Genomic DNA, 13,027 nt, shown 5'->3' with positions numbered 1-13,027 from the left:
CCGACAGAATATAGGGCAGCTATTAGTGCCACTGATGAATTTAGTCAATTTGTCTTAATACTCTTAATGGTGTTGGATTCGAGCAGGAGAAAAAAAAAAATGTGTTGTCAGGAGAATGACTGTTCACCAAAGCTCACTCTCTCCACCAAGATAGTTACCAGCAGCAGCAAACTATACTACAACAGCAGAATTATTGCAAAATAATGAAGACATTCAGATGTTGGTTTAACATTCAGCTCTTGCCTGTGGGCAAATTAAATCCTTATCCAACAACACAAAAGTCCCTCATTATTTTTTAGTGCTATGCAGAAAATGTTTGATTTGTTACAGCAGGTTATCTCTATAATTAGCACAAAAGATGAATCATCCTGTTCCCACACGCACTTTGATAACAGAAACAACAGCTGAGTCAAATATACTTCTGCAAATGATATGAAAAACAAAACAAAACAAAAAAAAAGTCCTTCTAAACAAGTAATTTAATCCAGTATTCTGTATTGAAACTCTGCCAATAGATGATATAAGTGTTTGTTGTATAATAATTTGTTACCAGGGCAACCCAATTTACCTCAATAAATTCCTGGAAATGACAGTATTTGCCTTATTTGCAAGAAAACTCCTCAAAGAAGTGACACTGCATTGGAAACATGGTAAATTACCTCACACCTCTGGGCTGTTTGTTCACACATTCCTCTGAATAAAAAAAAAAAAAGGTGAGAAAAAAACAACAACGAATGGACAACAAAAGTACAGGTGACGTGACTATCAGTCAAGTCAGGTATCATCTGTCAACATTAACATCAATACCACTCGACAAATTATGATGGATGCCAAAAATGTGGTTACATCATCACATTGATTTTCTTCCACAACATGGCCACAAATGGGGCATAAATTCAGTGTTTTTCAATGTGCAAGCTCAGGTAAGAAATTGCTGCCTGTCGCCTTTCTCAAGGGCCTTTCAGGCAGTCATTACAGTGCTGTAGCAACTTTCACATCCCTCCCTTACCTATCATCTTCGCAGTAAGTATGGTGAATTATAAATTCGCAAAGCCATAATTATTCCCTCTCCCTCTTTGTCTGTCTCCCTCTTTCTGCACGTGGATGTGAGTGAGTGACAAAGAGAGAGATGAGGAGCTCTGCTGCCTACTGCTCTGCTCTCTTATGCTCTAATATCATAAACAGCAAAGACACGGGCAGAGAGGAGGCGAGAGCTCGCTAGACCGAGCCTTTGTGAGCGTGACATGCCTGACTCACGAGAATGAGATGTTTCCAAAAATAAAGGAGGGAGAGAGAGAGAGAGGGAGAGACAGAATGTGCTGAACAGGCTGGAACACAAGAAATGAGTGGATTAACTAAGCACCCCCCACTCACCCCCATATCCCCCTTTTTCCAAAAGCCCGTGGATTCACCACAAAACATGGCGAATTAATGGGAACAAAATGCCTGTATAAACAGCCCTAAACGTTTTCGCCAGTTGTCATGACACAAAATTAATGAAACAAATCATTAATTGTGCCATGTTCTGAACAGCATTATTAAATGGTGCAAAGACTCAGGGCCCAAGCTCCAAAAAATAAATGAAGAGCAGAGCAAAGAAGGAATCTTCCCCATCTCACTCCATGTCTAGGTGCGAATGCATATGTAAAGTCATCATCGATTCAGCTTCTACCTCTTAAATATTTATTTACATTGCTTCTTGGGGTGGGCAGATGTGTCCCACTGTGAGCAGATGTAAGAGGGTGGTTACATGTTGTAAGTAGACACCGTGATGTACATGTTTGGCTGTTCATCATGACAGATTGCCCTTTGCGAATTCAGCGCTATGAGAATGCTGTGGTCTCAGCTCACTGAGGATCATAAGACTCTGAAAGCCCCTATAAGCCAGATAGCAGCTTCTGAATTTTTAAGTCAGTTAGATAGCAAAATGTTTGCAGTGCTTGCTAGTTTTGTCAGTTTTATCCTGCCAGCTTGGTCTAATTTGAGTGAGTTAACAATGGAATAAAGGGGGCTAACCAGCTCCTTGGTTGGGAATTATTTTTAAGTCGGGCGCCACCAACAGCAGCACAATCATCACGACACTCTTATTCAATTTTCATGTGACCTACATATTCTTTTTTTATTTCTGCTGACTAGGTATATAGTCCAGATCTCCTCATATCAAACTGTGTGCATGTATGCATGTGTGTGTGTGTGTGTGTGTGTGTAGCAGTACGCGCCTGGTGGATAAGGTGATTATCTCAACACACTCACAGAGAGACGCAGACAGTGAGAGACCACTTGCCTTGCGATTGGTCAATCTTTCCAATCTACAGTATTGAACAAAGCCTGCACCAAAGCAATCCAAATCACACTCATTATCAAGCAGATGACGATGACAAAGATGATGACGCTGATAATTTCTCATCCAGCACATTGATCCCCCACCAGGATTTGGACGGCACGCCGGGTATCATGGGACCCTTTAATCTAGCATGAAAGACACGGGTAATCCTTGTTGGAGGATTACTCCCGGCCAGCGCTCTCTCTCTGCATATTCCAACTTTGGCGTACATGTGCTTAAGTACTAACCGGGCCACGTCCACCAATCGTGATCTGTCCGTGGCTCCATCACTCATCCTTAGTCTTAGCGGAGTAGGGTGCATGTTTACTCCTGACTCCGACCACAACGAAGAGGATTTAGCAGTAAAAAATGGAACCTATGTAAGCTTACATCCTGACCCGCAGCCTTAGCATACTGCAGCGGCAGTTTCCGATGCTCAAACCACATGCTCACAGTGTGATAACATTCTGCTGCTGCAACACACATATATGAACAGCTCAATCCTGCGAGGATTTGTTCTGGGCACAATAGGCATTTCTACCTATGGCTATTGGAGCGCAAAACATTGTGGATTTGTGCTGTGCAACCTAGATAAACAAACCTACAGTTACAGCTGGTGCAAATATCTTCTCAGCCTGAATTTATGCTGCATCAGCACTGCAGCATTTTTCAGAATCACTCCTCTTGGGGGTGGAGCAACAGCGCAGCAGCAGTGGAGCAGCTGTTTAAGAAGAGGGACTTTTCTTACCATACCATATGATAAGCCTCCCTAAACAATACAGTCTTATGCATTCAACAGCAACATGAAATCTCAATTATGCCAGGAAATTATAAGCATCCATCGGTAGAAGCTGAGATTTCTTATATGACACACAATGCAACACAAACTCCCGTTTTGTGCGCTAATCCAACAATTCTTCAACGATCTTCTGAACGTGGCTCGGCTTCACTTCAGATCCGTATTTGCATAACAAGGGAGCCAAACTGATAAGGAAACCACCTTCTAGACAGACAGAACACTGTAAATGAACATATAAACCACTTAACTGTAGTATTTTCTGCACACGGCACGTCAAGAAACCCCAACATATCCCCAAAATACCATTGACCGAATACAGGTATGACGCCAGAGATACTGCCGGGGCTAAATCCTCCGACTCCAAATTTGCTCATAACAAATTTCCAGAGAAATTATCCTGCCACTGAATCTCACATTACAGGGGGAAAAAAATACTGTTTAAATATGCAGGACGGAACCTTTGAAGCTCCAGCCGCAATTTAATCAGTTAATATTTAAAACAGGGATATTCTTTTTATAGGGCATTTGCATGGTGGGCTACAGGAGGGGGGTGGCTGGAAATGAAGACATGAGGACGGTGATAATATGTGGTGGAATCTTTATCCACTTGTTAATGTTTAGCAGGAATCCTGTTGATCATTGGTATTCAGAGGCCTGCACTGCCTGTAATAGCTATCAGCTTGTCAGACAATAAATACAGCAACATTTTTCCATGCCCACCTCTCCAGGGAGTAGAAATCATCATTATGTTCTATTTTATTGGACCTTCTCTCCTCCTGCAACTTAACCTATCTTAATGTAGCTCTCGCCTTCATTATCTTGGGTAAATATTACCAGACAACATAATACACTCTTATGGATTTCTTTTCCCCCCAAAGCATCTATGCATCTAGTTTGTAATAACATTTGAGTGACAGAGCATATGTTAATACCACACACCATATGAGCACAGAAACCCACGCTGAGATGAAAAGTAGCAAAAGATAGCTTTTTTCCACCTAAACTAGACACATGGATATGTTAAAAATGAAAATCCCCTTTTAGAGTGAACCAGCTTGTCTGTAAAAGGATTTGCGAACATTGTCCCAGATGTTTTAGCATTAGACATGGCCACTGGTCTTGTGTTTTGACATATAATAGCTTTGAAAAGTGACAGCCATTTATTCAAACAAGGAACAATGGATTATGAATGGACGAAGAGCAAAACAGAATTAAAAGAGAGCCATAAAAACAAAACAAAACAAAACAAAACATAACAAAAAAAAAAGGTGAAAGAGATTGCATTATTTTTAAAAGTGACCACAACACAAAGCATTTAGGTAACACATACACCCACACGCATACCCAGGCACAGCAACATAGTCACGCTGTGAACAGTTTCACAATTTGCACTGCAAAAACAGAGTGATCCTCACATTATCATTCACTTAACCATTATCAATTTGCCGTGGCACATTAGTCATAAAGCTACAAGACCATTAGAGAGAAAGCCTCTGCAGCTCTGCACATTGATGACTGTTAACCATGTAGTCTACAGTTATTTTTTTCCAAAGTGGATGTTTAGCTTTACAGCATGTTCTCAAAGCTTTGAAATGGAGTGTCCTCTCTGTATGCAAACTTGTTGCTTCACACCCACAAATTATGCAGCATTTCATGGGCAAACATGCCCACACATCTGCACATATATGCAAACATGTGCACATACATTAGAAGCAAAATGGTCTGACCGAGCACCCCGTGGATCCAAGGAAATACACTGCAAGGTAATGTCATTTCAAACAAGAAAATAAAAGCCTTGGAGAGAATATGCAAAGTAACCCAGTGAACCATTACAGCTGCAGCAGATACATGAACATGGCCGCACAATCAAACAAATATGCAGAGTAGAGTGATGCCAAGACAGAATGCAATTCTTCCTTTTTCCTGAGTAGCTTGTCAGAAGATTGAGTCGTCCACTCCGTTCCGTTCAAGGCGGCTTTCCATATTTGAGTGCTTCTCGGCACGGACCCTTACTGCACTTTAATTAAGGTTTGGCATGCATTATACAAATAGAAAATGCTTAAGAGTGCAAAAAGGCTCGTATTAGATGAGCTTTTTCCCCCTTTCAAAAAAGCCAATGTTTCTCAGTCAACAGATGGTATTTACTCAAATTATACACAGCAAATGAGGGCTAGGGTGAGATGCTTTTTTTCAGAGCCCATTGGCAGTCCATTAAAAAACAGAAATCGTGTGCGCAAATCCACCGAGATACAAGGAGAGTGACATGGAATTAGGGATGGTTGTGTTATTCATTGGCAGCCAAAATCCAATAGAAAGTCTTCTGATCATTCAATGAAAAGTATCTTCAGCAAAGCATTATAATTGCCTCTCAAAATTACACACATACCCTCTTTCTTTTTCGCATGATCCAAACACAGTGCAAAGATCCATTGCCAGTCAGATGGCACAGTAGACTACAACATCCTAATTGCTTTGATTATGAACAATGCGCTTCGCGATCTTTCCAAGGAGAGACAGTACTTTGGTGGGAAATGGTTCAACATAAGAGCATGTCTGGCAGAATGAACCGCTTTTAACCAGAGCGCCTCTGTCTGTCATCTCTTCTCAGACATGGAGAGACAGAATTGCAGGGACACTGAAATGAACACGTGAGGAGATTGGCTAATGCTCAAAAGCAAAAGGAACTGTGATCTGCATATGCTGAGTAGGACTAAAACATACAACATACATATGGGTGGTATGAATTTATACTCCCATAACAAAGTGGCACAGATTCAGCCCCAGTTTAAACATTAAATCCCTCAAAATGCCTTGTATTATCACAACAGCTTCATCCATATACCGGTATTATAGTATTTTTTAAACATCAACTTATGATGAAGACACAGTACATGTCGAAATGTAAATCCTTGCACCTATCAATAAAATTTAAGCCATGTGCTCCAGTGTCCCCTTTGGGTTCTGCCAAGATATCAACTTATGAAAAACAAGAAAAAAATGATTATGAGGAAAGCAGGCCAATTTTCGGGATGATGTCTATATACTTAAAACTTCACTGCTTCACTTAATGGCATTAACATAAATAAATCTGGATAGATGCTAGCTTCTCACAACATCTGATTTGGCCCCTCTGGGTCCAAACTGGAATGATCAATGTCCTAAACAAAACAGTAATTGCCAGCCCTGTAATGAAAACGGGTCCTTAATAGATATTTCTCATCAGTGGCACCTACAGTGCAGCATGTAATTTAGCCGGGCTGTTTCAAGCAATTCCAGCATCATATTTTGTGTTTTCAGGCAACTAGGCTAAGGTCATTACTTAATTGAATTATTTTTTTGGAGGGAAAATGGGACAGTGGAACACATTTTCCACAAAAGCGAAAAGCTAAAATAAATATTGGAGTGTCTCAAGCAGATACCATACACAGTTGGCAGTAATTAATCCCGCATTATTCGATGCACATGTAGATATTCAAACATTGCCAGCATCATGTAAAGTCACTTACAAGCACCATTCAACATAAAAAAAATCGTATTTTTATGTCATACTGTATGTCGTCCAGTCACTGCTTGAAATCATAGAGAACATCAATCTGTAATGCTTTACTGCTGTACAAGACTCCACTGACAACAAAGAAGAACATGACTTTGCAGGCCTTTGCAGGTTTGAGTTTATATTGCAGGGATCCAGCACTCCAACACAAAATGAAGAATTTCAATCTGAGGTGACATGTCCATCATTTGAACAGGCTGATGCCTATCCTTGCAAAGTGACTGCCAGCATGAAAATAAAGCAACATGCTCTACTTTCTTTGGGTTAGGTATGAAAGGTATGCTTTCAAAGTAGTTATATTTTTGAAGACCAAATCATGCTTTTTTTTTTTTCTTTTTTTTTTCAAATACTGATTCAATTTCAGGTGGCAAAGTTCTCCCAAAAGTGATATGTAGCACATTGAATTGAAACCCTTCAAATGCTATTTCCAGGAAATTTTCTTGTCACAGTCACCGTTCCATCTTTTTCAATTCCTTTTTTGTGGAGCTCTGTACATCAGCGTGACATTAAAGATGGGATGGATGGGACAAACTCCCCTCTATCATTTCTGGCTAAAGGGAATGGCAGTGAGTATTGACTAAAGCTGACTAGCTTGCCATTATGCTGTATGGGAATCACATATATCAAATCTGAAATTCAGTGATATTCCCCTTTAACATGGAATGAAAACAGCAAGAGAGAGAAGTTGAGTGAGTGTACCCAGGGATAGATTCATGGGTATTCTTCCTATTAAATGTCAAACACTTCACATTCAATGACAAAGTTTAGCATGTGTTGTGACTACCTATCCCCAGAACCCAAATGGCAAAAAAAAAAAAAAAAAAAAAAAAAGGCTTTTGTTCCAAAATAAGACATCCACCATTTGAAAATTTTGTCATCCACTCATAAAATGACTGCTGGCATGAACATAAAACTCACAGAGGGACACTGTCTACATCAAGTGCATGTAAATGTATTGTCTTTAGACCTTTATATACAAAATAGTAGCATTTTGCATGCAGTAGTCAGCTGTAGCTTTAAAATAGAGTAGTGAATGACAGGTAATGATTTATCCCAAACATGGATATGCAGTGTTGTCATGACGCCCTGAGACAAGTTCACTTAGTGCACAAGTTTAAAAATACCAATGCAAATGTTTACCCTGAGGGGGAGATTAAGAGTGAGGATAATGGTACGGTCATCAGCCATCATTTGATCAATCACAATTTCAAAACACGACCTTGACCACATAATTTCTGAAGATGACCAGGAAAAACACCCAAACAGTTTTGTTAATGCATTGTACCAATGTTCTGCCCAATGAGAGGGATAAAAACAATTTTGCAAAATGGAAAATTTTTATTTTCAAAAATGTAAGCAACAGATTACACAGTTAACTTTCAGCAAATGCAATCCTAACTGAAACTGTACTCACATTCGGGACTTCAAAATGAAAGACTCACATACTTACACACAATCTATCTATAATATACAAAAAGAATACATAATAAATATTAAAATGGCCACAAGAGAAAAAAGTAAGTTATTGAAAACAATCAGTAGAGAGCAAATGTAGGGAAAGTAGAAACAAGACGGTGTGCCTTAAATGTCTTTTTTTTTTTTTTTATCCTTTTACATTTTTTACAAATTGTGCAAGATTTCATACTAAGGCTCTGGTCTTGAAGTGACTGTTGTCTGATCTATACTGCCCACACATACACACAAACACTCTGACATACACACACATGCACCCACTGACGCACGCACACACACACGCACGCACACACGCACGCACACACACGCACACACACACTCCCTGTGCTCTGAGCACTCTGTGGGGTGTAGCAAACCATTGCAGAATAAAAATGGGCTGCTCAGTGTATGGCCTGTGATGCTCATGGGAGTGGACCAGCTTTTAAAATGGACATGCACTTTACGTTGATGTGAAAAGACTCCCCTTGCGTCTAAAAAGGACTTTTCAGGAGTGAATGAAAAAAAAAATAATAATAACCCAACAACCAAGAAACATGACAATATCATAACCATTAAGGCAAGAACACCCGGAGTGGCATCAGCAATACTGTAACAATATGTCAGTGTTTAGGTACATGGATATGATGAAACATTTAACTAGTTCTTCACTGTCTTTTTTTAAGCACAAGGTTGTTCTTAAAAGCAACTTTTTTAAAATCCAAACATCATTTCCTCTTTTTTCCTCTTTTTTGTAAAAGGTGATAAGAAAATAACAATGCCAGACACTAGGGACATATGGATAGTAAAACTACAAGAAATAATTTCTAGTTTTAAGTTGCAACTTCAAAACCACACATTGTAAATCCCCATCGTTAAGCCCCACCCAGAAAATGAAAAAGATATCACTTACATTAAAACCATTTTTATCCTCTTGTGATGGTATATTCCAACAGTCACCAAGTTTTGCTTTACTTACAGCGATTGTGAAGTCTGTTGCAAATTAAAGCATTCATTGTTTAGTTTTGGAGAAAAGAAACAAGTTGTCCTTGCAATGCAACTGGCAACTGTTGACCAAAAAAAGCATCTTTACATCTTCTTTTTAGTGCAACTCTTAAAATGTAAAACATCTCCAGTGATTCCTTGAGAGGTAATCATTTCTTTGTTTTATGTTTTTTTTTTCATTTTCTTTTCATATTTTATGTATTTCATACCTCACAGAATTACGCATCTTCAAAATATCCAAAGCAAGGGGGTCAGTCCTTTGTTTTCATTGTTTTGTCAATGATTCTTTTTTTCTTTTTTCCTTTCCTTTTTTTTTTTTTTTGTTTTACTTTTTGCTTCTCTGCATTGGCATGGCCTTCCACAGCGGTCTGTTTACTAAAACATAAACACAAGAGGGGTCCAGACCTCCTGTGTATTCCATTCCCTTCAGCCTCCACGTTTGATATTCAATCACCTTGACAGAGCTTTGTGACTGACAGTCCAACTTCCACCTCTGAAAAGAAGGGCGAGGAGAGGGAGGAAGAGGAGAAAACTGGAGGATGAAGAGAAGAGAGATAGAAAAAGAGAGTACGCTGTACAGTGGGAACAAGCCCAGATCAAGATCAATCAGGGAAATAGAGAGATAGAGGGGGAAAAACCCACAGCAAAGCCTTCATATAACGCAGTAGGGTTCCCTTGGTAACCTGGATTTTCTGCAGTAGAGGAGCGTGGTGCTGAAGCAGCGCCGGAGCTCCCTGTTGGAGAAGATGCAGATGAAGGGATTGACCCCAGCCTGGGCGAAGCTCATCCACACGGCTGCCGTCAGGTAGCCCCCGGGGACTACTGGGCCCCTCGCAAACACCCGCCAATAGCAGGCAACCAGATAGGGGCCCCACAGTGCCAGGAAGAAAAACGTCATGATGTAGAACATCCTACTAATCCTCTTCTCTGTTTTGAACTCGTCCAACACCAATAGACGCCTGCGGCCCGCTGCATTGCTGTTCTGTCGAATACCAAGCAAAGTAGGTGGGGTGGGGCCTCTCCCAAATCCAGCAAGCCAGTTTGCCGCCGCCTGCCCGCTGGCACCTGGCCCATGGAAGGTCCAGTTCTGGCTGACGGCAGGCACGAACTGGACGGGCTTCATCTTCCGTCGGTCGTGGACGAAGAAGATAAGCTTGAGGTAAACCAGCTGTGTGGCCAGGAGGATGAGTGCCAGCAGGAGCATGAAGCCCAGTGAGTCATTGGCCCTGAAGGAACGGTGCTGGAATGTGCACTGGTCCTCCTCCCGGATGAAGGAATACGTCCCTACATCCAGCACTGGGGGGAAAGCCATGGCCACCGACAACGTCCACACCATGCAGATGACAGCCAGGCAGGTCCAGAAGGTCAGCCTCTTGGTGTAGAAACGGTGATGTGCGATGGCCAGGTAGCGTGTGACGCTGACACAGAACAGCATGAACGCCGTGTGGAAACAGGAGAGCACGCCCAGGAAGGCGATCACTTTGCAGGTGAGCGTGCCATAGGTCCAGGCGGATCCATTCTTGACGGAGGTGAAGACGAAGGGGAAGCAGATGGCAGAGCGCAGGATGTCAGAAGCGCACAGGTCCAGCAGAAAGTAGTATGGTGCGCGATGCAGGCTCTTGTCTTTGACCAGCAGGATGGAGATCAGGAGGTTACCGACCACACCGACTCCAATGATGAAACCCAGAGAGGTCAGTTTGAGGAACGTAGCGAGAGGAGAGACATTCTGCAAGATGGTGTGGTCCCCTGCATGGCTATAGTTCGCCATAGATGGAGGAGGGATCATAAAGATAGCGGAATAGCTTCAGCCAAGTATCATGATCTAGAGGTGGCAGGGGGAGGCGATAGATCCATTTGGCGGTGTGCTTTGAAGAGGTTTCCAGGCATATAGGCAACCTCTCTTCTAAGGCATCCTTTGTTCCTTTGTCTCATCACACCTAAAAAAATCCCTGAAAAATATTATCCACCCATCAGCATTCAGTCACATACAACAGCTGCATTGTTTTTAACTGCACTGGCAAAATCTAGGCTGTGAAAAGTAATCATCCCCCTCTGCCTATGGCATTTATCATTATTATTATTTGTTTATTTAATTATTTTTTACATTTTCACATAGATAGCTCATTGCATTTAGAGTGGCATGCAGTCAGCCAGTGCAGAGCTCTGCCCCAGCTTGAATACTTCGTCTATAGAGAGAGAAAGACAGGGAGACAACGAAAGAGCTTGATTAGACTACAGCATTAATCCTAGTTACAATAATAGAGTTTTCTTTTATGGGGGCTCGGAATTGACTGAACAAAGGCACCGTGATAATAATAAGCCATCGTTGAGTGTTCATTAATAGACGACGCATTTTTACCCGTCTGTCGGGAAAAAATGGGGTAGACAAAAGGTTTGGAGTGGATTTTAGATTTTTTTTTTCTTATATAGCGCACTGTGAAACATTAAGAGAAATGCAGTCCCCAAAAAAGCTCTTGATCACACCCTACACCCTGCAGAACAGATGAAGGCTATCTGAACCGAGGGATGCCTCGAATAAACTTGCCCTGCCTCCATGCATTGTGGAAAATCAACGAAGGGTGCATACAGAATAAAGCATCCATGTTTTGTCTGATTAAAGGTTGACTGGATTACGAGTCTCACGTTAATAAGCAATGTTCTCATTAAGGCGTTTATTGAGCCGGTCTCTCATCCGTTTTCCACCTCATCTTTGATGTGACAAATTACAAACAATGAGTTGAGAGAATACACTCAATAATCCAAATACTAAACCTGATTTTTAACACAAATATCTGGTTGATGTTGAGATGCAATGATGATATCAAATGGGATGGACGCATTTTTATCGATGCTGTCAGCTCTAACAATTCTAAGCCTGGCGGATGTAATATGGGATGTTTCGACATACATTTTTCGATGTTATCAATATCAAACAATTGCTATTATATATCACTAAATCTGATAAATATGGGCGTTTATGCCTACTTACGCGTTTTTACGCATCCTCCCACTGTCGGAAGAGTGTTTTACGCGCGTTCGGGTATTTCTAAGAGACATTTCTGTCGAGAGCATTGCAGGATAAAATCACTGTTGTTGCATCCCAACCGGTAGACTGCTGGATAAAGCATAACAGTGTAGAGGATCCGCACGTCCATTAGACTAGAACAATTTCCCAAGTACCCGGTAGGAATAGACCAGAATCGGAGCCACTAACCAAGGCCAAATGAGACGAACAGCCGAGGAGAAGATCAGTCAAAACCATACCTGTTGATAATCCTATTTCGTATCCCTCCTGGAGCTTATTTACATTGCAGAAGTCAGGTTTTGCTGTTAAAAAAGCTTGGTTTGTTGCCTGCCCCCTTTTTCCTCCACGGTGAATATACAGTAAACGGAGAGGACTGCGCATGCGCACTGGATCCCTATTTGTGATCCAAGACGCGTCTTGTCTCTTGTTGCAGCAACATCTCTGTCTCTCTCACGGCAACATCTGCTCAGCGGGGCCACTGCTGGCTGGTAACGCGTTACTGTAATGTCACCTCCTGTGTGCACCAACAATGGCTCTTACTGCACGCAGGAATTACAAATTGCTGTTTCAGCCTCTACCGTCAGGCATTAGGTTTGTCATCAGCCCCCTCTAGTTATCAGATATGTAGCCTATTAAAACTATATCACATCATACCTCATCTCGGCACGCTGTAGTCACCATCTCAAGTTTGTTTGGCTTAGAGAATAGCAGGATTTTGTCTCGACTTGAATTATTGATATTGTTAAACTGTTGTTTTATTGCCGTGTTCACGTGACAATTAATTAAGTTATCCCATTTTTGTTGCTGCCAAAAGTTAGATTGTGACGGGAGCATGCAAATTAGTAAAACTTCTTTTGAAATAAGTAACGACTT

At 41.3% G+C, this 13,027-nt stretch overlaps 1 protein-coding gene across 2 annotated transcripts; it reads right to left on the bottom strand.

The window, feature by feature from the left end:
• Positions 1–7,993: 7,993 nt before the first annotated feature.
• Positions 7,994–12,513, bottom strand: gpr85 (G protein-coupled receptor 85). Of its 2 annotated transcripts, none has more exons than XM_030046422.1 (2): positions 12,394–12,513; positions 7,994–11,078 (listed from the first exon to the last, which is right to left on the bottom strand). In XM_030046422.1, the coding sequence occupies exon 2, from the start codon at positions 10,913–10,915 to the stop codon at positions 9,782–9,784; it is 1,134 nt and encodes a 377-aa protein (XP_029902282.1). In that variant the 5' UTR covers positions 10,916–11,078; positions 12,394–12,513; the 3' UTR covers positions 7,994–9,781. The 2 variants fall into 2 exon arrangements, with proteins under 2 accessions (XP_029902282.1, XP_029902283.1); XM_030046423.1 differs by lacking the exon at positions 12,394–12,513 and adding an exon at positions 12,119–12,218.
• Between the last annotated feature and the right edge of the window lie 514 nt (positions 12,514–13,027).

Source organism: Myripristis murdjan, chromosome 23 (genome assembly GCF_902150065.1).
Source record: "Myripristis murdjan chromosome 23, fMyrMur1.1, whole genome shotgun sequence".
NCBI lineage: Eukaryota > Metazoa > Chordata > Actinopteri > Holocentriformes > Holocentridae > Myripristis > Myripristis murdjan.
Note: the sequence above shows the minus strand (reverse complement) of the source record. Positions and strands in the feature narration are given on the sequence as shown.

Excerpts from the sequence above, each read along its gene's own strand:
- gpr85 (XM_030046422.1), bottom strand. The coding sequence starts at position 10,915 with ATGATCCCTCCTCCATCTATGGCGAACTATAGCCATGCAGGGGACCAC.